Below are 27,997 nucleotides of genomic sequence, written 5' to 3' on the forward strand. Positions count from 1 at the left end.
GATCGCATATACGAACTACAAAGGCCAAGCCGCTCTGCGCCTCCCAATAGAAAAGCGGCAGGTGCAGTGGCCGCGCTGCATTCTGGAGCTTGCAGTCCCCCTGGCGTTCCATTGTGTCCGTGCCTGCAATTTGTAGGGAGTCTGATAAAGGGGAGGTGTGTATTTTTGTTCGTTGTCCTTTTGCTCTAGTTGTCTTTCACTGGGCATTAAGTACGCACACGCACTGCCAAGCTTAACTAGTGTGGGGACTCAATTAGCCTCCGTTCCCGGAGGAGAGACGGGAAATTTTGACCTGTTTGCTATGCATCCGAGAGGAAAACTGAGAACCCAGTTTAAAAACAACAAAAACAAGTAGATTTAAGAAGAAGCTTTGCACTTGTAAGTACCTGCAGTGAATTATGACCTGGCGCCCTGAAGAGCTAGGTCAGTTTTGCAATGATGCAACTTGCGTCAGTTGGTTGCATCATCCCTGGGAGGAGAATTCAGGTTAAAAGGGAAAATAAAGTCCAGTGCTTCTTCTCTAGCAAGAAGGGGCATTCTTGCAGACACGAGACCATGCACCGCAAAACAGACTTGGCAGACCTGTGCCAGACCCGAGCAGTAACCTGAGAATGAAATCCGCTTGTCTGCCTTTTCTTTTTTTTTTTTTTTTTTTTGCGGTGGTGAAAGGGGGACCCGGAACCAATGGGCAACCGGCCCACTGTTGGGAGCGGCTGACTTCACCGATCAGTAATTTGCTTAGTGAATATTAAGTGCAGTGGTTCTTGAGGGGGAGGGGCTAGCTTGCTGGGGGACGCATCCAGCAACGGTTCTCCCGAGACTCCTCCCCACCCCCACTATCTCGGCCCATCTTTTCTTTCTCGGTCCTCGGACTAAACGTCCAGAACCCGGGGTGAAGCAAATAGCGCCCCAAAGCAACTCCCGCAACCTTCTACGTGAACTACACCTTTAAACTCTCACTCCTTCCCAAACCGGACCCCGGAGGCGCCACCCACATCCGTCTAACATCACTTCCTTCAGGGTTAGGGGAAAAAAAAAAAAAAAAGAAAATCTGGGAACGCGAACGGCTGGGCTGATCCACACTTGGGAAACCGCACGGACCTTCTCCTAGGACTTCGTCGGCCCTACGTCTGCTCAGCCCAGTGGCTCCGCGCACCTGCCACCATGGAGCTGCGGCCTCGTCTCGGGGCCACCTGTTTGCTGGGCTTCAGTTTCCTGCTCCTCGTCACCTCTTCTCATGGACCTAATGGGCTTGGAAAGGGTCAGACTGCATTCTTTTCTTAATCTTTACTTATCCTGGGCCCTAGCCCAGTACAGCCCTCTTCTTGTCCTAACACGACTCCTTTCCCGTTCTGTCTCTGGCCACGCTAGATTTCTTTGTATCCTCCCCAATTGCTCCTGGAGTTTGGGGTAAGGAGTAGTAGTGGTCTGGGGAATGTTGAGATGGGGAAGTTTTACTTGAGGCCTCCCTAAATTCTTGGGTTGGGATCAGAAATGGCCTTTATATTTCGAAAAACATGTTTAAGAGAGCAGCATACTGCCTAACACCTGGTAGGTCCTCAGGCACTGTTACCTTCCCTCCTGGGAGAAATAGGACCTTTGGGGACCTGCGTATTTAGACCTTTGCCCTGGGTCTGAAGACTTCCCTCCTCACCTCTTCCCTGAAGAGCTGGGTTACTGCCTCCTTACCTTGTAGGGAACAGCACCTGCATCCCAGGGAGCAGTGACTGATGCAAAAGGAAGGGCTGGATGAAGGGTCGCAGGTCTGATGTTAGACGGTCATCAACCGTTGTCCTTAATGTGGTTCAGTCAGTGTGTCTGAAGAAACTGATTTTTTTGAAGAGTGAGGGGACAGTCGTTATGAATGGAGAACAAGAGGTGTGACACCCCCCACCCCCACCCCGCCGACTCCATCCATCCCATTGTCTACATCTTTATTGGAACTCAGGGTTTATGCTTTTTCTAGGTGATTGTGTGGTAGTGTGTATTCCTTTCCATTCCTTTTTTGTTTTGTTTTGTTTTTGTACTAACCTCACTGTATGAAATGTCTTTACTACAGCCCTGCTGTTCTAAATTGTGTTTTATCCTCCCTATTTGCACATTTATTGGTGGATAATGAGATTGGGTGGACATTCAGTGCACCTGAATGCAGTCATTTCCTTCATCGAGTAAATAATTTTTGATTACCTACCATATTCCAGGCATGATCCTAGGCACCAGGGATATAGGAGTGGACAGGACACACAAGGTTCCTGCTCTCATGAAGCTTGTGTTCAATTCAGAGAGACAGAGAGTAGGTACATGAACAAATTAATAGACAAGATAATTTCAGCTAGGGATGAGTTCTGGGAAGAAAATGAAACTGATGGAGTAGAAAGACTGAGAAAGGATGAGGGAGCTGACATTACTTGAGCTAGGAAGGTCAGGGGAGGCTTCTCTGAGAAGGTGATATGTGGGTTTCCATCTCAGTGATGAAACCACAGGGAATTCTGTTGGGCCAAAATGTTTTAAGTACTGACAGTCCCATTTTAAAGCAGATTACTGTAAAATTCATGTACAATTATGAGTACTGAAGGAGACATTAGCGTGTAGTATTAGGAGTGGGTTTAGATTTGAGTTTTAATTTACTCTGCCACAAACCAGTTGAGAGACCTAGCTGCTGCTAAGTCGCTAAGTCAAGCTTCAGTTGTGTCCGACTCTATGCGACCCCAGAGATGGCAGCCCACCAGGCTCCCCCGTCCCTGGGATTCTCCAGGCAAGAACACTGGAGTGGGTTGCCATTTCCTTCTCCAATGCATGAAAGTGAAAAGTGAAAGTGAAGTCGCTCAGTCGTGTCCGACTCCTAGCGACCCCATGGACTGCAGCCTACCAGGCTCCTCTGTCCATGGAATTTGCCAGGCAAGAGTACTAGGGTGGGTTGCCATTGCCTTCTGAGAAACCTAGGGCAAGTTGCTAAAACTTCTCAAAGCTCAATTCCTCGTGTGCCAAAGGGGCATAATAACAGCTATCTCACACATGCAATAAATAATTACCCAGTAATTATTCCAGTTAACTGTGTTAGGCGTAGGCAATACCTTGGAGTCACATATTCAGTATTCTTTGTTAGATGTTAAGCTCCATGTGGTTGTTCCATTTACCATTGCTGCATAATAAGCCACCCCAAATTAAGTGGTGTAAAGAAATCATTCTATTATGCTAATGATTCTGTGGGCCAGAAAGTCAAACAAGGCACAGTGTATCCCTTGTGTATCCCTTGGTTCCGAGTCTGGGGCCTCAGCTGAGCTGGTTACTCCTCCATATGTTTTGTCTTCATGGGCTAGAGTGAGCGTCCTCACCGTATGACAGCTGGATTCCAAGAGTGAGCATCCTAAGGGAACAAGGTGAAAATACATGGCATTTTGTCATCTAGCCATAAAAGTCACGTAGCATCACTTCCTCTGTACTCCATGGGCCTGTTCAAGGGGAAGGGACATTAACTACCTCCTTTCCATCCCCCACAGGAGGAATGTTGAGGTCACGTTGTAAAAAGAGCTTGTGGAATGGGAGGTATTACTGCAATCATCTTTGGAAAGTATGGTCTACCCCAGTAAGTTAGGACTATTTCTGTCTTATGCTCAGAAATATTTGTTGAAAGAAGAAATGAATGGTACACATGATCGTTGGGATCCCTGTCTTTTTTCAGCTCATAGTCTGAAGACTATCAGCACAAATAAGCGGGCAGTTACATGGCACTGTGATATGTACAGTCAGCAGGGGAATGGCAGGGAACTGGAGGAGCACATAGAAGGGCAGCCTGGTGGGGGACGGGCTGTGAGGATTAAATGAACAAACAAAAGGCACTTAATATTCATGTCACAAACGTAGAGAGTATTTATTTAATGCTTTTTACTATATTTACCCAAGGAAAAATATTGACTTGTTCCTGAAAGGAATTAATAAGATAGCAAACTTTTTTTTTTTAATCTCCTGGATATGGATTCTTGGAAAACAGATTATAGTTCACCCACCCCACCTCCCAGAAAAGTGCTACCCAGAGCAGTGATAAGTAAGATTTCTTCTCAGAAGTTTAAGTAGATTTGACTCTTTCCAGATGATGGCCTGATAGTTTGCAGAGAGGAAGTACAGTGATGTAGTGTGAGCACTGGATAGAAATCAGGAGGCTTGAGTTTTAATCCTGGTCAGGCTACATAGCCAGCTCTTGGCTTCCCTGGGGATCATTTATTAAATGAGAAAGTTGGACTAGAAATGATTCCTAAGAGTCCTTCCAGCTCTAATATCTTAGAGCTCTAAAATAATCTTGTTCTCTGTGTGCTCAACATTTGGAATGTACCACCTGTGGGAAGAAGTGTAGTGATAACATTTACTGTACATTTTGCTATATTCCAGGAACCGTTCTGTGTATTTTTCATGTACTGACTGGTTAAATCCTCATAATAGCCCACTGAGGTAGATAAGGGATGTAGTCATCATCCCCATTACACAGACGAAGAGCCTAAAATGGGATGCAGGAGTCACATAGCTAGTAAGTGGACCAGCTGAGATGGAGATTCCAGAGCTTTTGTCCTCTCCTGCTCTGAGTGCAGAGACTCTTTTGAAGGAGAAAAGGGAAAGTTATCAATGGGGGCGGTTCATGCACTCTCCTGCCTGAAACAGAAATGGATGACTTTGTCAAGTCTCTGAAATAACCATTTGGCATTGACACATATGGGGTGTGTACCTTCCATACTGTACCCTATTCACATTCACAACAAGCCTAAGAGACAGATATTTTGGTTAATCATATTTCACATACATGAAAACAGCAAGTGGCTGAATTAGGACTTGTTTGATGCATACAGATTTTATTTAGCCGTGGTGTTCTACCTCTCAGGTACAGTGTTCCCTATTTCAGAGGCTTGGCTGCCAGTTCGGACACTTAGCCTTTTGTTCTGTCAGCTGGGAGAGGGTGGGTAATACTTTTCTGCTGTCCTTAGCTTACCCTCAGGAAAATAGTTTTAGCCTGAAGGGCTTGGGAATTCTGATGTAAATCCTTGTTTGGAAACAGTCACTTTCTTTCCTCCCCCACCTTTTAAATTAATGTGTTAGGGAAGGAGCTGCTAATGTGGGAACTTTCAGCTCACTCTGCAGATAACTGGAATAAATAAAGTGGCTGTGCAGGTGATACTTGAGGAAGTTGGACTGTCTTCAGATGTTCCATGTTGGCATGGGTATGAGTGTGGGTGGTGTCAGGGAGTAGGTAGCAACAAGATAAGCACTGTGCCTTTTCAAGTTTTCAAGTTATTTTTGAAGGGAAACATAAGGACCCAGGTTTTCCAGACCTGAAGTCTGTGTTTTCCTTCTGCTTTAGGAAAGCCATGTTCCTTTATTCATTTATTCATGTTTATCTTTGCAGGAGAGTTAGTGAAGTATGGTGAGTAAACTACAGACTCTGGAACTCCACCATGTAGGTTCTAATCCCATCTATGGCATTTACTAGCAAGCTATTTAACTTCACCTTCCTTGTCTGTAAAATGAAGACAATTGAGTTTCTACCTCATAAGTTTAAGGATTAAATAATTCAATACATGTAAAAGCATGAAAAACTATGCCAGGCATATAGTAAATCCCATATAAGTGTTGGGCTTCTCTAGTAGCTCAGACGGTAAAGCATCTGCCTATAATGTGGGAGACCCAGGTTTGATCCCTGGTCGGGAAGATCCCCTAAAATGGCAACCCACTCCAGTACTCTTGCCTGGAAAATCCCACGGACTGAGGAGCCTGGTAGGCTACAGTCCATGGGGTCGCAAAGAGTTGGACACGACTGAGCAACTTCACTTCATATAAGTGTTGCTGCTGCTGCTGCTAAGTCACTTCAGTCGTGTCCGACTCTGTGTGACCACAGAGACGGCAGGCGCCCCCATCCCTGGGATTCTCCAGGCAAGAACACTGGAGTGGGTTGCCATTTCCTTCTCCAATGCATGAAAGTGAAAAGTGAAAGTGAAGTCGCTCAGTCGTGTCCGACTCTTAGCGACCCCATGGACTGCAGCCTTCCAGGCTCCTCCGTCCATGGATTTTCCAGGCAAGAGTACTGGAGTGGGGTGCAGTCATTACTAATGTTATTATATTATCATAATCGGGGCTTCCCTATTAGCTCAGAAGGTAAGGAATTGACCTGCAGTGCAGGAGACTTGGGCTCAATTCCTGTGTCGGGAAGATCCCCTGGAAAAGGGAATGCCTACCCACTCCAGAATTCTTGCCTGAGAATCCCATGGACAGAGGAGCCTGGTAGGCTACAGTCCATGGGGCCACAAAGAGTTGGAATCAACTGAGCAGCTAACACACAACACATTATCATCATTATTCCATAGAGTAAGCACTCAAAACATGACGGTGGTGATTATTACTTATGAAAAATTTCAATTTACTTTTTAATATGAATTTTCAAATAAATTTTTTACACATAGTGAACTGTTTCATGTTACATCTCTAGAATTACTCTTGGGAACAATGCACTAAGGCAGCCAGGGAAGTGCTGGGCTCTGGGAAAGTATTTTAATTAGGAATCAGACTAAATTTTGGTTGTGGCTTCTTTTGTGGTCTCCGGTAGCCTCTTCCAGGCTTTTGTAATGTGAGAGGATTGGACTGATCTGCAACTTTGTGTTGTCCAGTGAAGTAGTGATAGGCCCTTACCACTCAAATTTTAAATTAATTAAAATTAAACTTTAAAAATCCAGCTTCTGTGTTGGATTAGCCATGTTTCAGGTACTCAACAGTTTGTAGCTACCATACTGAACAGTGCAGATATAGACATTTCCATCATTGGAGAAAGATCAGTTAAACAGCGCTACCCTGGGTTTAATCATTAAGCTGTGTCCAACTCTTCCAACCCCATTGGCTGTAGCATGCCAGGCTCCTCTGTCCATGGAATTCTCCAGGCAAGAATACTGGAGTGGGTTGCCATTTCTTTCTCCAGGGGCCTTCCGGACCCAGGGATTGAATTCAGGTCTCCTGCATTGCAGGCAGATTCTTCACCATCTGAGCCTCCAGGGAAGCCCCACTGCCCTAGGGTCTCTCTTAGCTATAACCTATGACTGTATGCTTTGTAAGCTAGCTTCTGAGTAGTCCGTATTTATGGAGAAATTTTATTTTGCTTGATAGTAATCTAGCTTGCCTAATTTTGTTTTGCCTGATGTCTGTCTGGGATATATAGTTTTCATCTGTCTGGGATATAGTTTTCAATCATTTTACTTTTGACTTTTACAAGTCCTTCTGTTTTAGGTGCTCTTGTAAACATCATAGAGGATTTTTTTTTAAACCAAAATCTGACAATTTCTTACTTTAACTTTACCTGGCAAGTTTTGTTCACTTATATTTGTAGTGATTATTGACAGAGCTGGTCTTATTTCTCTCATCCAATTTTCTATTGCTACTGTTTTTTTCTATTCTTTTTCTCCCTTTCTTTGGGGTTTGAATATTTGCTGGTTATTGTATTGCTTTATTGCCTTTATTTAATTTGGAAGTTCGCACCCTTCTTTTCTTTTAGTGGTTACTTCTGGAATTTTACTCACATATTTAACAACAAAATCTAACATTAATATCTTCAGTTCAGTTCAGTAGCTCAGTTGTGTCCAACTCTTTGCGACCCCGTGAATCGCAGCACGCCAGGCCTCCCTGTCTATCACCAACTCTTAGAGTTCACTCAGACTCACGTCCATCAAGTCAGTGATGCCATCCAGCCATCTCATCCTCTGTCGTCCCCTTCTCCTCCTGCCCCCAATCCCTCCCAACATCAGAGTCTTTTCCAATGAGTCAACTCTTCGCATGAGGTGGCCAAAGTACTGGAGTTTCAGCTTTAGCATCATTCCTTCCAAAGAAATCCCAGGGCTGATCTCCTTCAGAATGGACTGGTTGGATCTCCTTGCAGTCCAAGGGACTCTCAAGAGTCTTCTCCAACATCACAGTTCAAAAGCATCAATTCTTCGGCGCTCAGCTTTCTTCACAGTCCAACTCTCACATCCACACATGACCACAGGAAAAACCATAGCCTTGACTAGACGGACCTTTGTTGGCAAAGTAACGTCTCTGCTTTTGAATATGCTATCTAGGTTGGTCATAACTTTCCTTCCAAGGAGTAAGCGTCTTTTAATTTCATGGCTGCAGTCACCATCTGTAGTGATTTTGGAGCCCAGAAAAATAAAGTCTGACACTGTTTCCACTGTTTCCCCATCTATTTCCCATGAAGTGATGGGACCGGATGCCATGATCTTCGTTTTCTGAATGTTGAGCTCTAAGCCAACTTTTTCACTCTCCACTTTCACTTTCATCAAGAGGCTTTTGAGTTCCTCTTCACTTTCTGCCATAAGGGTGGTGTCATCTGCATATCTGAGGTTATTGATATTTCTCCCAGCAATCTTGATTCCAGCTTGTGCTTCTTCCAGTCCAGTGTTTCTCATGATGTACTCTGCATATAAGTTAAATAAGCAGGGTGACAATATACAGCCTTGACGTACTCCCTTTCCTATTTGGAACCAGTCTGTTGTTCCATGTCCAGTTCTAACTGTTGTTTCCTGACCTGCATACAGATTTCTCAAGAGGCAGGTCAGGTGGTCTGGTATTCCCATCTCTTTCAGAATTTTCCACAGTTTATTGTGATCCACACAGTCAAAGGCTTTGGCATAGGTAATAAAGCAGAAATAGATGTTTTTCTGGAACTCTCTTGCTTTTTCCATGATCCAGCGGATGTTGGCAATTTGATCTCTGGTTCCTCTGCCTTTTCTAAAACCAGCTTGAACATCAGGAAGTTCACGGTTCACGTATTGCTGAAGCCTGGCTTGGAGAATTTTGAGTAGTACTTTACTAGCATGTGAGATGAGTGCAATTGTGCAGTAGTTTGAGCATTCTTTGGCATTGCCTTTCCTTGGGATTATCTCCCCCAATAGTTAGTGGGCCTTAGAACATTCTAATTTCAGTCACTTCCTCTTTCTTTATAAGCTATGTTGTCCAATACTTTAGTTCTCTGTCTTTTTTTTAACCATAAATTGAGCATTAAAAATTTTATGCAAATGTATTTAGATATATCCACATGTTTGCCAGTTAATTTGCTCACTGTTCCTTGTAGTTAGGCTTTATCCTATCTTTATTATATCTTTTCTATCAGCTTTCAACATCCTATCCTTTCCTCCATATTGAATACAAACCCTTCATGGACTCACAGCACCCTCTAGCAATTGCCCCTGCACAGCAAAATTCTTTGAGAGAGTTGTGTGTGCTTGTTCCCTAATTCTTCCCCTGGGCTGTCTTGATCCTACTCTAATCATCTTTTCATTCTCACTCCTACTGAAACTGGGCTTGTCAAGGTCTGCATTGTTCTCTACTTGCTAAATTCCGAAGTTTCTGATTTAATAGGAGTATTGGAGTCAGTGGATCATCCTTCCTCTTAAAAGATCCTGGAAACACTTCTGGAATTCCGTGTGCTGCTGGTGGCAGTTCTTTGTCACCAGCTGGTCTTTGGTTGCTTCTTTATGTCCCTTATCTAGTAGTGCTCCAGGGTTCCTGAACTCCCTCTTTATCTATAATCACTCCCTTGGTGATCCTGTTCTCTCTTAAGCTTTAAATAACATCTGCATGCTGATAACTGTCCCTTGAATTCCAGTCTCAGATATTTAGTTGCTTATTCAGCATCTCTGTTTTGTTGTCTAGTGAAGTGAAAGTGAAGTCGCTCAGTCGTGTCCTACTCTTTGTGACCCCATAGACTAGCCTACCAGGCTCCTCTGTCCATGGGATTTTCAGGCAATAGTACTGGAGTCCAAGAAGGCAATGGCACCCCACTCCAGTACTCTTGCCTGGAAAATCCCATGGGCGGAGGAGCCTGGTGGGCTGCAATCCATGGGGTCGCTAAGAGTCGGACACGACTGAGCAACTTCACTTTCACTTTTCACTTTCATGCATTGGAGAAGGAAATGGCAACCCACTCCAGTGTTCTTGCCTGGAGAATCCCAGGGACAGGGGAGCCTGGTGGTCTGCTGTCTATGGGGTCACATAGAGTCGGACACGACTGAAGTGACTTAGCAGCAGCAGCAGTACTGGAGTGGATTGCCATTTCCTTCTCCAGGGGATCTTCCCAACCCAGGGCTCAAACCTGGGTCTCCTGCCTTGTAGACAGACACTTTACCATCTGAGCCACCAGGGAAGTAAGCATCTCAAAATGAGCGTATCCATATCCAGGCACTTGAATGTTTCTTTCCAAAACTCACTCCACCTACTATCTTCCCCATCTCTATTAATGACAAGTCCATTCTTCTAGTTGCTCAGGCCAAAAAGCCTTCGAGTCATCATTAACTTCTCTCACCCCATATCCAGGACAAAATCCTTTCAAATTTACCTTCAAAATATGTCCAGAATCTGATAGTATCTGCTTCCTCTATCGTCACAGCTAGTCCAAACCACTGTTATCACATGCCTGAATTATCCCAGTGACCACTTTACTAGTCTATTTTGCTTTTGCCTTTTCTGTATTAGTTTACTAGGGCTGCAATAACAAAGTAACACAAGCTGAGTGACTTAAACAACAGAAATTTGTTGTCTCACAGTTCTAGAGAGTAGGAGTTTGAAATCAAGGTTCTGGCAGCATTGGTTCCTCCTGAAGGCTGAGAGATGGATCTGTACCAGGCCTGTTAGAGATGGCTGTGTACCACTAGCGCTACTTGGGAAGCTGCTGTGAACACTGGGGTATGTATATCTTCAAATTAGTTTTCAGTATTTTCCAGATGTATACTCGGGAGTGAAATTGCTGAATCACATAGTAGTTCTATTTTTAGTTTTTTAAGGGACCTCCAAGCTGTTTTCCACAGTGACTGCACCCATTTATATCCCCACTAACAATGTGCAAGGGTTTCCTTTTCTCCACCTATTCTTTAATATCTATTCATTCAGTTCAGTTGCTCAGTTGTATCCTACTCTTTGCGACCCCATGAACCACAGCTCGCCAGGCCTCCCTGTCCATCACCAACACCCAGAGTCCACCCAAACCCATGTCCATTGAGTCGGTGATGGCATCCAACCATCTCATCCTCTGTTGTCCCCTTCTCCTCCTGCCCTCAATGTTTCCCAGTATCAGGGTCTTTTCCAATGAGTCAGCTATTCGCATCAGGTGGCCAAAGTATTGGAGTTTCAGCTTCAACATCAGTCCTTCCAATGAATATTCAGGACTGATCTCCTTTAGGATGGACTGGTTGGATTTTCTTGCAGTCCAAGGGACTCTCAAGAGTCTTCTCCAACACCACAGTTCAAAAGCATCAATTCTTCTGCTCTCAGCTTTCTTTATAGTCCAACTCTCACATCCATACATGACCACTGGAAAAACCATAGCCTTGACTAGACGAACCTTTGTTGACAAAGTAATGTCTCTGCTTTTTAATATGCTGTCTAGGTTCATAACTTTCCTTCCAAGGAGTAAGCGTCTTTTAATTTCATGGCTACAGTCACCATCTGTAGTGATTTTGGAGCCCAGAAAAATTATTTCTTGTCTGTTTCAAGATAGCCATTTTGAAAGGTATGGGGTGATATCTCATTGTGGTTCTTGATTTTGAGTATTTTTTCATATGCCAGTTGGTAATTTCTATTGTGTTTTCTTAGCAAAAATATCTGTGTCCACTTTTTAATTGGGTTGTTTGGTTTTTTGATATTGAACTGTATGAGCTATTAATGTATTTTTGGTTGTTAACCCTCTTATTGGTCATATCATTTGCAAACATTTTTTTCCCCTTTCAGTAGGATGTCTTTTTGTTTTGTCTATGGTTTCCTTTGCTGTGCAAAAGCATTTAAGTTTAATTAGGTACCATTTGTTTTATTTTTTGCTTTTGTTCCTTTCCCCTTAGGAGACAGATACAAAACAATATTGCTGTGATTTGTGTCAAAGGTGTTCTGCCTAGGCTCTCTTCTAGGAGTTTTCTGATTTCAGGCCTATTATTTAAGTCTTTAATCCCTTTTGAATTTATTTTTGTATGTAGTATGAGAAAGTGTTGTAATTTCATTCTTTTACATGTAACTGTCCAGTTTTCCTCGTACTACTTATTGAAGAAACTGTCTTTTCTTTTTTGTATACTTTTCCTCCTTTTCATAGATTAATTGATCATAAGAATGTGGGTTTACTTCTGGGCTTTCTATTCTGTTCCATTGATCTGTGTATCTGTTTTTGTGCCATTACTGTGCTATTCTCATGACTGTAGCTTTGCAGTATAGTCTGAAGTCAGAGAACAGGATGCCTCCAGCTTTGTTCCTTTTTCTCAAGATTGTTTTGGCAATTCAACGTCTTTCGTGTGTTTTAAGATCTTTAACGTATTGATTTATTTAATCCTCAAAGCAGCCCAACAAGGTAGGTAGGTGCTATTGTTACTCTCATTTACAGCCGAAGAAATTGAGTTTAAGTAACTTGCCCAAAGTCACACAGCTAGTTAGCTACAGAACTACAGGAATCAAAGCCAGGGAGTCTAGGTCCATAGTCCATGCTCTTAACCACTACATAATACTGCTCAATAAATACTGAAATAATGAGTGGTGACTACCTGATGGTAGAAAAATACCTCAGTTTATCTAAAAATGTCTATTTTGGCCTTGTTCTTGAAAGATAGTTTTGCTAGGTACACAATTCTAAATTTAGAGATACTTTCTTTCAGCATGTTGAAGACAATGTTTTGCCATCTGATTTCCAATTTGTTACTGTCAGTCTAATTGTCGATCTTTGAATGGAAATATGTCATTTCTCTTTGAAATGCTTTTAAGATCTTAATATTTGGTTCTTCTGCAGTTTCACTACAATTTATATGTGTGTGATTTCTTTTTGTAATTTGTCAGCTATACATTGTGCTTCTTACTATCTGCAGTTTCATGTTTTATCTTGGTTCTTGAAACTGTTATCATTCATCTTTTTTTCTTTCTAAAAAATGCAAATGTGTTTTTAAGTAGATATGATACATTCAGTTCAGTTGAGTTCAGTCGCTCAGTTGTGTCCGACTCTTCACGACCCCATGAATCGCAGCACGCCAGGCCTCCCTGTCCATCACCAACTCCCGGAGTTCACTGAGACTCACGTCCATTGAGTCGGTGATGCCATCCAGCCATCTCATCCTCTGTCGTCCCCTTCTCCTCCTGCCCCCAATCCCTCCCAGCATCAGTCTTTTCCAACGAGTCAACTCTTCGCATGAGGTGACCAAAGTACTTGAGTTTCAGCTTTAGCATCATTCCCTCCAAAGAAATCCCAGGGCTGATCTCCTTCAGAATGGACTAGTTGGATCTCCTTGCAGTCCAAGGGACTCTCAAGAGTCTTCTCCAACACCACAGTTCAAAAGAATCAATTCTTCAGCGCTCGGCCTTCTTCACAGTCCAACTCTCACATCCATACATGACCACAGGAAAAACCATAGCCTTGACTAGACGGATCTTTGTTGGCAAAGTAATGTCTCTGCTTTTGAATATGCTCTCTAGGTTGGTCATAACTTTCCTTCCAAGGAGTAAGCGTCTTTTAATTTCATGGTTTTAGTCACCATCTGTAGTGATTTTGGAGCCCAAAAAAATAAAGTCTGACACAGTTTCCACTGTTTCCCCATCTATTTCCCATGAAGTGATAGGACCAGATGCCATGATCTTCGTTTTCTGAATGTTGAGCTCTAAGCCAACTTTTTCACTCTCCACTTTCACTTTCATCAAGAGGCTTTTGAGTTCCTCTTCACTTTCTGCCATAAGAGTGGTGTCATCTGCATATCTGAGGTTATTGATCTTTCTCCCAGCAATCTTGATTCCAGCTTGTGTTTCTTCCAGTCCAGCATTTCTCATGATGTACTCTGCATATATGTTAAATAAGCAGGGTGACAATATACAGCCTTGACAAACTCCTTTTCCTATTTGGAACCAGTCTGTTGTTCCATGTCCAGTTCTAACTGTTGCTTCCTGACCTGCATACAGATTTCTCAAGAGGCAGGTCAGGTGGTCTGGTATTCCCATCTCTTTCAGAATTTTCCACAGTTTATTGTAATCCACACAGTCAAAGGCTTTGGCATAGTCAATAAAGCAGAAATAGATGTTTTTCTGGAACTCTCTTGCTTTTTCCATGATCCAGTGGATGTTGGCAATTTGATCTCTGGTTCCTCTGCCTTTTCTAAAACCAGCTTGAACATCAGGAAGTTCACGGTTCACGTATTGCTGAAGCCTGGCTTGGAGAATTTTGAGTATTACTTTACTAGCATGTGAGATGAGCGAATTGTGCAGTAGTTTGAGCATTCTTTGGCATTGCCTTTCTTTGGGATTGGAATGAAAACTGACCTTTTCCAGTCCTGTGGCCACTGCTGAGTTTCCCAAATTTGCTGGCATATTGAGTGTAGCACTTTCACAGCATCATCTTTCAGGATTTGAAATAGCTCAACTGGAATTCCATCACCTCCACTAGCTTTGTTCGTAGTGATGCTTTCTAAGGCCCACTTGACTTCACATTCCAGGATGTCTGGCTCTAGGTCAGTGATCACACCATCGTGATTATCTTGGTCGTGAAGATCTTTTTTGTTCAGTTCTTCTGTGTATTCTTGCCACCTCTTCTTGATATCTTCTGCTTCTGTTAGGTCCATGCCATTTCTGTCCTTTATCAAGCCCATCTTTGCATGAAATGTCCCCTTGGTATCTCTGATTTTCTTGAATAGATCCCTAGTCTTTCCCATTCTGTTGTTTTCCTCTATTTCTTTGCATTGATCACTGAGGAAGGCTTTCTTCTCTCTCCTTGCTATTCTTTGGAACTCTGCATTCAGATGCTTATATCTTTCCTTTTCTCCTTTGCTTTTCGCTTCTCTTCTTTTCACAGCTATTTGTAAGGCCTCCCCAGACAGCCATTTTGCTTTTTTTGCATTTCTTTTCATGGGGATAGTCTTGATCCCTGTCTCCTGTACAATGTCACGAACCTCCGTCCATAGTTCATCAGGCACTCTGTCTATCAGATCTAGGCCCTTAAATCTATTTCTCACTTCCACTCTATAATCATAAGGGATTTGATTTAGGTCATACCTGAATGGTCTAGTGGTTTTCCCTACTTTCTTCAGTTTAAGTCTGAATTTGGTAATAAGGAGTTCATGATCTGAGCCACAGTCAGCTTCCGGTCTTGTTTTTGTTGACTGTATAGAGCTTCTCCATCTTTGGCTGCAGAGAACATAATCAATCTGATTTTGGTGTTGACCATCTGGTGATGTCCATGTGTAGAGTCTTCTCTTGTGTTGTTGGAAGAGGGTGTTTGCTATGACCAGTGCATTTTCTTGGCAAAACTCTATTAGTCTTTGCCCTGCTTCATTCCATATTCCAAGGCCAAATGTGCCTGTTACTCCAGGTGTTTCTTGACTTCCTACTTTTGCATTCCAGTCCCCTGTAATGAAAAGGACATCTTTTTGGGTGTTAGTTCTAAAAGGTCATGTAGGTCTTCATAGAACCGTTCAACTTCAGCTTCTTCAGCGTTACTGGTTGGGGCATAGACTTGGATTACTGTGATATTGAATGGTTTGCCTTGGAAACATTAGCATGGTTTAATACTTTTAAGAGGTATATATTTCCTTCCACTCTTGTTTTTCCATCATCCAGTTCCCACCCCAGTATATTATCTCTTCAGATAAGTTTTTTTCCTTCAACTTTGCATTCAGAGACTCCAGTTTTAAATATACCAATCTTTTCTTAATCTACTGTCTATTTCTTTTACATTTTCTCTCTCCTTATCTCTGTGCTATATTCTGGATAGCATCTGATTCACGTTTCCACCTGTCTCTAATTTGCTATTTTAATCTATCCATTGAATTGTTTTTTCATTAGTAGAGTTTATTTTTAAACAATTTAAGATCTATAGAAAATTTGAGCAGAAAATTCAGAGTTCCCATGTGAATCCTTACCACTTCACCTTTCCCTATCCCAGTTTCCCCTGCATTAGTGTGGTCTTTTACTGTCTCCATAGTTTTGCCTTTTCCAGAACACTAATCATATATAATTGGAATCCTACATTATGTAGCCTTTTTAGATTGGCATCTTTCACTTACCAGTATGCACTTTAGGCTCTTTTATGTCTTTTTATGGCTTAATAACTCATTTCTGTGTATCACTGAATATTCATTGATTTTGTATTTAAAAAATCACGTTAGTTAAAAAAATTCTATTTGGTGCCTTTACAGTTTTGCCTATTTTGTGTTTTATTATATGCATATTTTTGTCATGCCATATGTTCTTTCTTTCAGTGGTTATATAATAGTTACTTTTGTATCCTATGCCTGATCATTCTAATATCTGAAGTCCTCTTATCTAATTGTTGATTCTGCTCTTACTTGTGGTGACTGCTTTGCTTACAGGTTTCGTGATCTATGATTGTAAGGTCATAATGGTTATTTATATAGGTTATCCTGGAGGCCTAGCATTAGTAATGCTTTCCTCTAGGAAAGTTCGGCATTTGATTCATCTGGAAACCAGCGGCTACTAATTACTGCCCTGGAATCACTCTAGTTGCTTTTGACAGCTGGGTTAAAATGGAGTCTCAGATTCATCTCCTTCATCTTGCCACATGATGATGGACATTTGCTTTCAGGCTAGCCTTGCCTTTTGCTTGTTGCTCATTGTTCCTTGTCTGATTTAGGCTTACTTTGTGTTTGTGTCTATTACTTTGAGCCCAGTGGGTGCCTTTTGGGAAGTCTATTTTATGTAGGATTTCGTTGTTTTGTAGGTGAATATCTCTCCAGACTGTCTAGTCAGGCATCTCTCCAAAGCAGGGTTCTGTTGCCTGAATTTAGGTTTTGACAGGTAGAATGATGATTGTCATAGTAAGGCACCTTCCAGTTCTCCTGGGCATCTTCCCAGTTTCACTGTCACTTGGTTGTTCTCTCTCCAGGATTAGACTTTGGGCTGTAGGCAAGTGACACATTTTCCCTTGGCCAGTAGCCCATGCTACTTGGAATGAAAAGTGATGGTTAGTTTGGATACTGCCTCTCAGTGCTAATCTGGATGAGCTGTTTATTTCCCTGTGCTAAGCTGATGGAAATTTCTGGGAAAGAAAGGCCTCAAGGACAGTATGTATGGTAACTAAAAGTCATAAAATTGAACTTAAAACCCCTGCTTGGCCATTTATCAGCTATGTGACCTGGTACAGGCTGTGTATTCTGAGTCTCAAAAGCTTCAACTGTAAAGAATGACAAAAGGTGCTGTTTACTGATCATTTTCAATCTGCTAAGCACTGTCTTAAGATTTATATATATATATGTAATATATATATGTAATTTAATGTTCAACAACAATCTTACGAGATACAAGTTTTCTATTGTTTTTTTGTTTTGTTTTTGAGGTTCTGTAACTTTATTGAACCATTAGCAGTTAGTTCCCATCCACATTAACTATATGTAGATCTTTGAAAGTGGTGACAGGTACATAGGTAAACAACATACAGAGCTTGTTTGGTGAATCTTCATCCTCATTACATTTCCTGGACAACCATGTACAGGTAGGCACGTAGGTACAGTATGGGACATTACTTATTCTTTTGGCCCAGACAACTTTGTTGAGTCTAGTGTCAGTGCGTACATCTGGAGTTCCTATCTCCTTCATGGCAAATTTCCAGATTTCTTTTGAGTGCCCGAGGGGCATGCTTCCTGAAACCCATTCCATGGGTGCTTGTGAATGTTCATAGTGTATTCTCTAGGTACCACCTCCATTGATAGTGGCCCAGCCCTTCTCACCATCCTTCTATGCAGGAGCCATCCTGCCGGCCAGGGTTGGAAAGGCAAGATACAGCTATTATTATGCCTATTTTAATGGAAATATAGAGAGGTTCAGTGAAAGGGTTATTGTTAAGAATAAATTTAAATAAGATAATATGTGTGATGTGCAGGACATGTGTAAATTGGTCAATAAATAACACCTAGCATTGTTACAGTCACTATTTTCAAGATGCAAAATTAAGTCATTTATGTGAGATGGCCTAACTAATATTCATTTGCTCAATAAATATTTTGTGGAGCACTTGCTATAGCCATGAAAAATGAAAATGTTAGTCGCTCAGTTATGTCCAACTCTTTGTGACCCCATGGACTGTAGCTTGCCAGGCTCCTCTGTCCATGAGATTCTACTGGCAAGAATATTGGAGTGGGTTGCCCTTTCCTACTCTAGGGAATCTTTCCCACACAGGGATCAAACCCAGGTCTCCTGCATTGCAGGCAGATTCTTTACTGTCCGAGTCACCAGGGAAGCCCTGTATAGTGCTAAATGCTAGGGAAACAGGAGGAAATAAGACAGATATGGTCCCAGCCCATAGGGAATTTCCTTTAGAGTGAAGGAGACAGACACACATAAACATTTACAGTTCAGCCTGGGAAGCACAGTGATGGGGTAAGAATAGAGTGCCTGGGGAGTCAGAGAAGATTTACCAGAAGAAATGCCTGCTAGTTTCATACCTGAAGAGTGAATTGGAGGTGACAGTGGGAGGAAAGGCAAAGGAAGCAGCGATTATGAAGGCTGAAGGGGAGAGAGAGTGCATATTGTATTTAAGGAAATGAAAATTAGTTTTTTTTTGTTTTTGAGAGTTATGTTTTATTTGGTGGGAATTTTTAGGACTTCAAGCCTGGGAGACAGCATCTCAAGTAATCCTGAGAGAACTGCTCCTGAAAATTAGTTTTTTGTGTAAGATTTTAAGAAAAGTGTGTAAAGTGAGCCTGGAGAGGGGGGTAGGAGCCATATTCTGAAAGGCTTCAGAAACCTTGCTATAAGAGTTTGATCTTCCCTTTTAGGGCTTTGAAACGCCTCTGAAAGATATTTTACCAAGCAAATATGTGATTTTAAAAGATCACTCTAACTGAAGTGTGGGGAAAAATAACAAGAATAACTTTATATTATCTCAAAATATATTGTCTTAAAATCCTTACACCACCACTTGGAGGTATGGGTATTAGTCTTGATTTTATAGATGAAGAAACTGGGACTTCAAGAACTTACTTCATTTACAAAATTCACACATTTAATGTCTTTCTGACTCTTTAAACTATACTGCTGTGTTGACTCCAACTAGCAATGATTTGTTAGGACCTGCTTTATGATAACTGTGGAAAATTCTCATTCATTCTTATAGTATTATTTGCATACTCTGTTAGTTTACAAAGGTTTTCATAGCCATTAATAATTTAATCTCCTTAAAAACTGAATTAGGTGACATTATCTCCATTTTGCAGGTATGAAAACTGAGACTTGAGGTATGGGACTGTCCATGGTTCTATACACCTAGAAAGCGGTGGAGTTGAGACTTGAACACCATGCTCTTGACAAAGGAAAGCCTTTTTTATGAGTATCTTGTGAATATGCTACATTTCTTTCATGGGTCTTTGCCCTTTGTTCATGTGTGAATATTTATGAGGCTCTTTCCTTCCAGGTTTTGGAGATCACATTCATTGGAGGACGCTAGAAGATGGGAAGAAGGAAGCAGCTGCCAGGTACAAGATATGGTTTTAGCTTATCTAGAACACTTTCCAGCCATCAACTTAGCATTAATTTCAGGTGAAGGGTTATGCCAAGGCAGAACAGTGGAGTAGTTGCATAACAACAACAAAAGTAATAATACTAGCTAACGTTTTTAAGTGCTTATTATGCACCAGACATTTATTATGTGAATTAACTTATCTAACAACAACTCTTCTGAGGTTGGTACTGTTGTTATCTTCATTTTATAGATGAGAAAACTAAGGCATAGAGCAGTTAAATAATCATACAGCTAGTTAAGTGGTAGAGCCAAGATCTGTACCCAGACACTTCAAATCCTACACTCAGCCAGTAAAACATACTGCCTAATAGTCTCAAGTTGAATAGTCTTAAGTTCCAAGTATGTGTAGTCTATGCACAGGAAATGTACAAAAGGAGGAAGAAATGCACATTCCCTGCTATACTGTACTGGAGAGATACAAAAATCCAGTATGTTTGCACTTACTTTATACACACACATCCTTGCATAGAAACACTTATACTTCTGCACCTACCAAATGATAATGCTTGCTTTTGCTAGAACAGATCCTATAGCTTCATGGCTCTGAGACTCATATCTTCTGCAGAAGTGGGGTTGCCAAATTTAGCAAATACAAATGGAGGATGACTATAATCTTATGAACACCAAGGGGACAAGGAGGGTTGGTGGGATGAATTGGGAGATTGAGATTGACATAAATACACTATTGATACTATTTGTAAAGTAGATAACTAATGAGAACCTATTGTCTAATTTAGAAAACCATACTCAGTGCTCTGTGGTGACCTAAATGGGAAGGAAATCCAAAAATGAGGGGGTGTATGTATATATACTGGTGATTCACTTTGCTGTACAGTAGAAACTAACACAACATTGTAAAGCAACTATACTTCAATAAAAAAATTTTTTTAAAGGATGCCCAGTTAAATTTGAATTTCAGATAAAAAGTAATTTTATTCATTTATTTTAAAATTTATTTTTAATTGAAGGATAATTGCTTTACAATATCGGTTTGATTTCTGCCATACATCAACATGAATTCGCCATAGGTGTACATATGTCCTCTCCCTCTTGACCTTCCTCCCACCTCCCACCCTTTTCTACTCCTCTAGGTTGTTACAGAGCCCCAGGTTGAGTTACCTGAGTCATAACAGCAAATTTCCAACAATAAGTAATTTTAAATATGCTCCAAGTAATATTTGAGACAAGCTTATTTTAAAAACAATATGTATTAATTATCTGAAATTCAAATTTAATTAGGCATCCTCTGTGTGTGTGTATATATATATATATTGTACATTTGTGTGTGTGTATATATGTATATACATGCGATATATGTGTGTGTGTATATATATATGCCACATCTTGCACCCTGACCAGGATCAAACCCGTGCCCTCTGCAGTGGAAGTTCGGAGTCTTAACTACCAGACTGCCAAAGAAGCCCTAGGCATCCTGTATTTTATCTGGCATCCTTAACTAGGAGAAAAATTCCTATTCGTTTTTCAAGTTTTAAATCAAATGACTACTTCTAAAAGTCTTCGGCAATTTTTGTGGGCAGTATGTTTTTTTCTTCTGTACTTTTACAACCCAGCCTACCTCTATCCATTGGTGTGTATTATTCAGCTTGTAGGTGCCTGACTTTTCCCATTCAGACCCTTGATCTCCTTTGGGGAAACTGTTTTATGTTCATCTCTGTATTCCCAATCGTGAAGATACTGAATGATTGAAATTGTTATTGAATAAATAGTTACTGAATGTCACTGGCCATAAGGAATGAAGGGGAACTAGTATTTGTGAATTGTCTTCTGTATACTAAATATAATGTTGATTGTTTTGCAGTCAGTTCAGTTCAGTTGCTCAGTTGTGTCTGACTCTTTGTGACCCCATGGACTGTGTAGCACACCAGGCTTCCCTGTCCATCACCAACTCCTGGAGCCTATTCAAACTCATGTCCATCCCATCGGTGATGCCATCCAACCATCTCATCCTCTGTCATCCCCTTCTCTTCCCACCTTCACTCTTTCCCAGCATCAGGGTCTTTTCCAATGAGTTGGTTCTTCGCATTAAGTGGCCAAAGTACTGGAGTTTCAGCTTTAGCAACAGTCCTTCCAATGAATATTCAGGACTGATTTCCTTTAAGATTGACGGGTTGGATCTCCGTGCAGTCTAACGGACTCTCAAGAGTCTTTTACAACACACAGTCCAAAAGCATCAATTCTTCTGTGCTCAGCTTTCTTTAGGGTCCACCTTTTACAGCCGTGCATGACTTCTGGGGAAAACCATAGCTTTGACTAGACAGACCTTTGTTGGCAAAGTAATGTGTCTGCTTTTTAATATGCTGTCTAGTTTGGTTATAGCTTTTCCTCCAAGGAGTAAGTGTCTTTTAATTTCATGGCTTTTAAAATCATTTCCAGTGATTTTGGAGCCCCCCAAAATAACGTCTGTCACTGTTTCCATTGTTTCCCCATCTATTTGCATGAAGTGATGGGACCAGATGCCATGATCTTAGTTTTCTGAATGTTGAGTTTTAAGCCAACTTTTTCACTCTCTTCTTTCACTTTCATCAAGAGACTCTTAAGTTCTTTGCTTTCTGCCATAAGGGTGGTGTCATCTGCATATCTGAGGTTATTGATATGTCTCCTGGCAATCTTGATTCCAGTCTGTTCTTCATCCAGCCCAGCATTCCACATGATGTACTCTACATATAAGTTAAATAAGCAGGGTGACAATATACAGACTTAACATACTCCTTTCCAGATTTGAAACCAGTCTGTTGTTCCATGTTCAGTTCTAACTGTTGCTTCTTGACCTACATAAAGATTTTTCAGGAGACAGGTAAGGTGCTCTGGTATTCCCATCTCCTTCAGAATTTTCCACAGTTTATTGTGATCCACACAGTCAAAGGCTTTGGCATAGTCAATAAAGCAAAAGTAGATGTTTTTCTGGAACTCTCTTGCTTTTTCGATGATCCAGCGGACATTGGCAATTTGATCTCTGGTTCTTGCCTTTTCTAAATCCAGGTTGAACATCTGGAAGTTCACGATTCATGTACTGTTGAAGCCTGGCTTGGAGAATTTTGAGCATTACTTTGCTAGCATGTGAGATGAGTGCAATTGTGCGGTAGTTTGCATTCTTTGGCATTGTCTTTCTTTGGGATTGGAATGAAAACTCACCTTTTCCAGTCCTGTGGCCACTGCTGCGTTTTCCAGATTTGCTGGCATATTGAGTGCAGCACTTTCACAGCATCATCTTTTAGGATTTGAAATAACTCAACTGGAATTCCATCACCTCCACTAGCCATAAACATACTGATGCTTTCTAAGGCTCACTTGACTTTGCATTCCAGGATGTCTGGCTCTAGGTTAGTGATCACCCCATCGTGGTTATCTGGGTCTTGAAGATCTTTTTTGTATAGTTCTGTGTATTCTTGCCACCTCTTAATATCTTCTGCTTCTTTAGGTCCATACCATATCTGCCCTTTATTGTGCTCATCTTTGCATGAAATGGTCCCTTGGTATCTCTAATTTTCTTGAAGAGATCTCTAGTCTTTCTCATTCTATTGTTTTCCTCTATTTCTTTGCATTGATAGCCGAGCAATATTCAATGCTATTTAAGGCCCCCACTGTAAATTGATGGACACAGTCATTGGCCATCAGGAGATCACATTCTCCGAGACCTAGAACATTTGACATAGATAACTGATGCCATTCTAAGCTCCAGCTCCTTTTGCAGAGAGCAGGACCTGGTTCTAGTTGGCCTAGAGCTCCTGTTTCCATAGCAACAAGAGGTCCTGTAAGAGTTAAGAGATACAGGAAGTGCGGCTTTCATTTCCGGCTTGCGTCAGAGCCGCCGGCAACCCGGAAGTTGACGCGGCGGGTTTGCATATGGCCGCGTCCTGGGAGGATGCCGCTCGTGGTGTTTTGCGGGCTGCCGTACAGCGGCAAGAGCCGGCGTGTGGAGGAACTCCGCGTGGCCCTAGCAGCTGAGGGCCGCGCGGTGCAGGTGGTGGACGATGCGGCGGTGCTGGGCGCGGAGGACGCAACAGTGTATGGCGATTCAGCCCGTGAGAAGGCCTTGCGTGGGGCCCTGCGAGCGGCTGTGGAGCGGCTCCTGAGTCGCCAGGACGTGGTCATCCTCGACTCGCTGAACTACATCAAGGGCTTCCGTTACGAGCTGTACTGCCTGGCACGGGCGGCGCGCACTCCACTCTGCCTCGTCTACTGCGTGCGACCAGGCAGTCTGAGCCGGGGACTGCGGGTGGCAGGCGCCGTGGATAATCCGAACCGGAATGTCAGTGTGAGTTGGAGACCGCGAGCTGAGGAGGGAGGGAGACCTCTGGCGGTGGGCACCGATGTCCTCGGGGAACCACAGGCAGTGGTCTCTCTAGTAAATAGGCGAGCCCAGGCAGAAGTACCTACGGAATCCGAGCCAAAGGAAATCAGGGCGGCAGATTTTCCAGCTCTCGTGGCTTCGGAATCCGAGAAATCTGCAGAGCGTGTGTCTGGTGCTTTTTACCCTCCCGAACTTTTGGAGGCCCTAGCCCTGCGCTTCGAAGCTCCCGACTCTCGGAACCGCTGGGACCGACCCCTGTTCACCTTGGTGGGCTTAGAGGAACCGTTGCCCCTGGCAGAGATCAGAGCTGCCCTGTTTGAGAACCGGGCTCCTCCACCCCATCAGTCTACACAGTCCCAGCCACTGGCCTCCGGCAGCTTTCTGCACCAATTGGACCAGGTCACCAGCCAGGTTCTGGCAGGACTGATGGAAGCGCAGAAGAGTGCAGTTCCCGGAGACTTGCTTAAGCTTCCTGGCACCACAGAACACCTGCGGTTTACCAGGCCTTTGACCATGGCAGAACTGAGTCGCCTCCGTCGTCAGTTTATTTCCTACACAAAAATGCATCCCAACAATGAGAACCTGCCTCAACTGGCCAACATGTTTCTGCAGTATCTGAGCCAGAGCCTGCACTAACTGGAGCAAGTGAGTGGGAAAACCATGGTTTCTTGTCTAACCACTACAACATTTGTTTGGGAAGAACAAAGTTCTGCAGAATATATTGAAATGTGGTACTAGAGCTGTTGTGACTGATTCACTCATACCCTCCTGGATCCCTCTGTGCCAGGCCTTGAGTTTACAGCAAATTTGATACTAGAGAATGGAGAACTGTCTGAGGATCTATGCAAATTTCTCTAGAGGACAGAGCTTAAGTGGACAGAGCTTGCATAGATTGAGTTCTGTTTGGGCTGTCACACACCATTGATTTCTCGCATCTGAAGTGTGGGAGAGCAGACAGGATGGATGAATTGTTTATAATAATTGTGAACTGAACATAGCACAGTTCTGCATCTGTGCTGGCCCTTTCTTCATACCACACAGTTTTTTAAGTACTGTGCCTACGTTTGGCTAGTCTCTGACCTGGGGCCTGGGGTCACAGATGGATCCACTGGTTTCTATCCTTGGGAAGCTTTGGTTCTAGTGGAATTGAAAGATAAAACCACTAGATTATTTCATTTAATAAAATCTTTTATAAAAAGACAATGTGCTGGCATCTCTTTCTCTTAATGTAGCTTTATATTCTTCATATAGTTTACCTAATGTAACATTTTAGATACAGATGTATCCCTGTTATGCCTTCTATCAAAAGTACTTGGCTAGTGCTCAGTGAGTCTTGATGTCTTGGTCTTAACATGGAGTCAGGATCATGACAACTTCCCTAACTGGGTGCTTCATTCTGCTCTTCAAGGCAAAAGCCCTTTAAGCTTGTCTTTCATTTATCTCATTAAACAAATAATAGATAAGTGCTTATATTTTTGAAAGATGTTTTAGATAGTCTTTGCCCTTGAGAGATTAGTAGTAAACAGATGATTAGTTCAGTTGCTCAGTTGTGTCTGACTCTTTGCAACCCCATGGACAGCGGCACGCCAGGCTTCCCTGTCCATCACCAACTCCAAGAGCTTGCTCAAACTCATGTCCATCAAGTCGGTGATGCCATCCAACCATCTCATCCTCTATCATCCCCTTCTCCTCCTGCCTTCAATCTTGCCCAGCATCAGGGTTTTTTCCCAGTGAGTCAGTTCTTTGTATCAGGTGGCCAAAGTATTGGAGTTTCAGCTTCAGCATTAGTCCTTTGAATGAATATTCAGGACTGATTCCTTTAGAATTGACTGGTTTGATCTCCTTGCAGTCCAAAGGGACTCTGTGGTGTTGGAGAAGACTTGTGTGGTCTTCTCCAACACCACATTTCGAAAGCATCAATTCTTCACCACTCAGCTTTCTTTATAGTCCAACTCTCACATCCATACATGACTACTGGAAAAACCATAGCTTTGACTAGATGGACTTTTGTTGGCAAAGTAATGTCTCTGCTTTTTAATATGCTGTCTAGTTTGGTCATAGCTTTTCTTCCAAGGAGCAAGAGTCTTTTAATTTCATGGCTGCAGTCACCATCTCCAGTGATTTTGGAGCCCCCCCAAAATAAAGTCCTTCACTGTTTCCATTGTTTCCCTATCTGTTTGCCATGAAGTGATGGGACCAGATCCGATGATCTTTGTTTTTTGAATGTTGAGTTTTAAGCCAACTTTTTCACTCTGTTTTACTTCCATCAAGAGGCTCTTTAGTTCTTCTTCACTTTCTGCCATAAGGGTGGTGTCATCTGCATATCTGAGGTTATTGATATTTCTCCCGGCAATCTTGATTCCAGCTCGTGCTTCATCCAGCCCAGCATTCTGCATGATGTACTCTGCATAGAAGTTAAATAAGCAGGGTGACAATAGACAGTCTTGACATAGTCCTTTCACAGTTTGGAACCAGTCTGCTGTAGAGTAGTGCCTGGTACATAGTAAATATTATATACGTTTTGGCTACCATTAATACTGTACTAGTTGTAGAGTATATAGAGACAGCTAAGAGGCCCTTGCTTAGGAAACTCTAAGGCCAGTGAGGGGAGATGAGTAAATAATAGATACAGTTCAGTGTGCCAAATGCTGATAGTATTATACACCTGTGATGATGTGCTGACATGGGGGTGGATGATGGAAAAAGCCAGTGGCTGCTTACATAGGACCTTCAAGGTGTTTGAGCTATGAGAGTATTAGAGCTTCAGTTGGCCAAGACTGACTCAGGTGGAATATAGTGCTTATTATTTTATAAAAGAAAAAGCTTTTTCCTCCCTGATGATAAAAAAAATTTACTAAATTGGGAATTCCTTGGCAGTCCAGTGGTTAGGACTTGATGCCTTCACTGCTGGGGCCCAGGTTCAGTCCCTGGTCAGGGAACTAAGATCCCACAGGTCTGCCCTCTCCAAAAAAAATTACACTTAATTGTAGAAAAATTGAAAAATACAGAAAAAGTGTAGTAAAATCCACAATCCCATTATTTAGAGATAACTTCTATTATGTTTTGAAACATTTCCTTTTAGACTATTTTCTGCATGTTTGTATAATTGAAACTATAGGTAATATTTTGGGGGACTCCACAAACACTATGAACGGTGACTGCAGCGATGAAATTAAATGATGCTTGCTCCTTGGAAGGAAAGCTGTGACAAACCTAGACAGCGTATTAAAAAGCAGAGACATCACTTTGCTGACAAAGGTCCACAGTCAAAGCTGTAGTTTTTCCAGTAGTCATGTATGGATATGAGAGTTGGACCGTAAAGAAGGCTGATGCTTTCGAATTGTGGTGTTGGAGAAGACTCTTGAGAGTCCCTTGGACAGCAAGATTGTCAAACCTGTCAATCCTAAAGGAAGTCAGTCCTGAATACTCATTGTTAGGATTGATGCTGAAGCTGGAGCCCCAATATTTTGGCCACCTGATGCGAAGAGACAGCTCACTAGAAAAGACCCTGATGCTGGAAAAGATTGAGGGCAGGAGGAGAAGGAGACAACAGAATGAAGTGGTTGGATAGCATCATCGACTCAATGAGTGTGAGCAACATGAGTGTGAGCAAACTCCAGGAGATGGTGAAGGACAGGGAAGCCTGGTGTGCTGCAGTTCATGGTGTTGCAATGATTTGGACATGACTTAGCAACCAAACAACAACACTGATAATAATTTTATGTTCTAGTTTTTATTTTGACAGTGTACCAATGAAAAGTTTTGTTACCATTTCAGTGGTTATATAACCATAACATTTGAAAATGTAATTTGTTTTTTTTTTAATCTCTTCTCCATAGCTTTAAAGCCCAAATTTGCACAATTTATTGGAACATCAGAACTTAGAAATAATTTTGTTATAATAGTCCACTATTATTGAATAGATTATCTTAAATTTCTTTTTATTGAAATTATGTTACATGAGCATCCTTGTACGTTAATCTTTGTCTTCATTGATTGGTCATTTTATTAGAGTGCATTTCAAAAAGTGGAATTACTAGATTATAATTTGTTTGTTTTGTTTTTAAGTGGATTGCCCCTGATGGTGATTATCCATAAGTCCTGGTGTGGAGCTTGCAAAGGTAGGTGGAAATGATCAGACCTCAGATGTGTTCTCAAATGTTAACATTTTAAAAATAGCA

At 42.0% G+C, this 27,997-nt stretch overlaps 2 protein-coding genes and 1 pseudogene across 2 annotated transcripts in view; 2 read left to right on the forward strand and 1 right to left on the reverse strand.

Annotated features, from left to right (window-relative positions):
* Window positions 1-745: 745 nt before the first annotated feature.
* The window catches only part of TXNDC12 (thioredoxin domain containing 12), a 33,737-nt gene continuing 6,485 nt past the window's right edge, over window positions 746-27,997 (forward strand). The window contains exons 1-3 of the mRNA XM_006043741.4: window positions 746-1,261; window positions 19,397-19,457; window positions 27,885-27,937. Coding sequence (XP_006043803.1) covers window positions 1,165-1,261; window positions 19,397-19,457; window positions 27,885-27,937 — 211 coding nt within the window. The 5' untranslated portion in view covers window positions 746-1,164. The remainder of the gene's footprint in view (window positions 1,262-19,396; window positions 19,458-27,884; window positions 27,938-27,997) is intronic.
* On the reverse strand, window positions 17,353-17,736 carry LOC102407462 (annotated as a pseudogene).
* KTI12 (KTI12 chromatin associated homolog) lies at window positions 22,953-25,019 on the forward strand. The gene has a single exon (XM_025288764.3). It carries the CDS (start codon window positions 23,388-23,390, stop codon window positions 24,450-24,452), a length of 1,065 nt encoding a protein of 354 aa, XP_025144549.3. The 5' UTR covers window positions 22,953-23,387; the 3' UTR covers window positions 24,453-25,019.

This window comes from Bubalus bubalis, chromosome 6 (genome assembly GCF_019923935.1).
Source record: "Bubalus bubalis isolate 160015118507 breed Murrah chromosome 6, NDDB_SH_1, whole genome shotgun sequence".
Classification (NCBI taxonomy): Eukaryota; Metazoa; Chordata; class Mammalia; order Artiodactyla; family Bovidae; genus Bubalus; species Bubalus bubalis.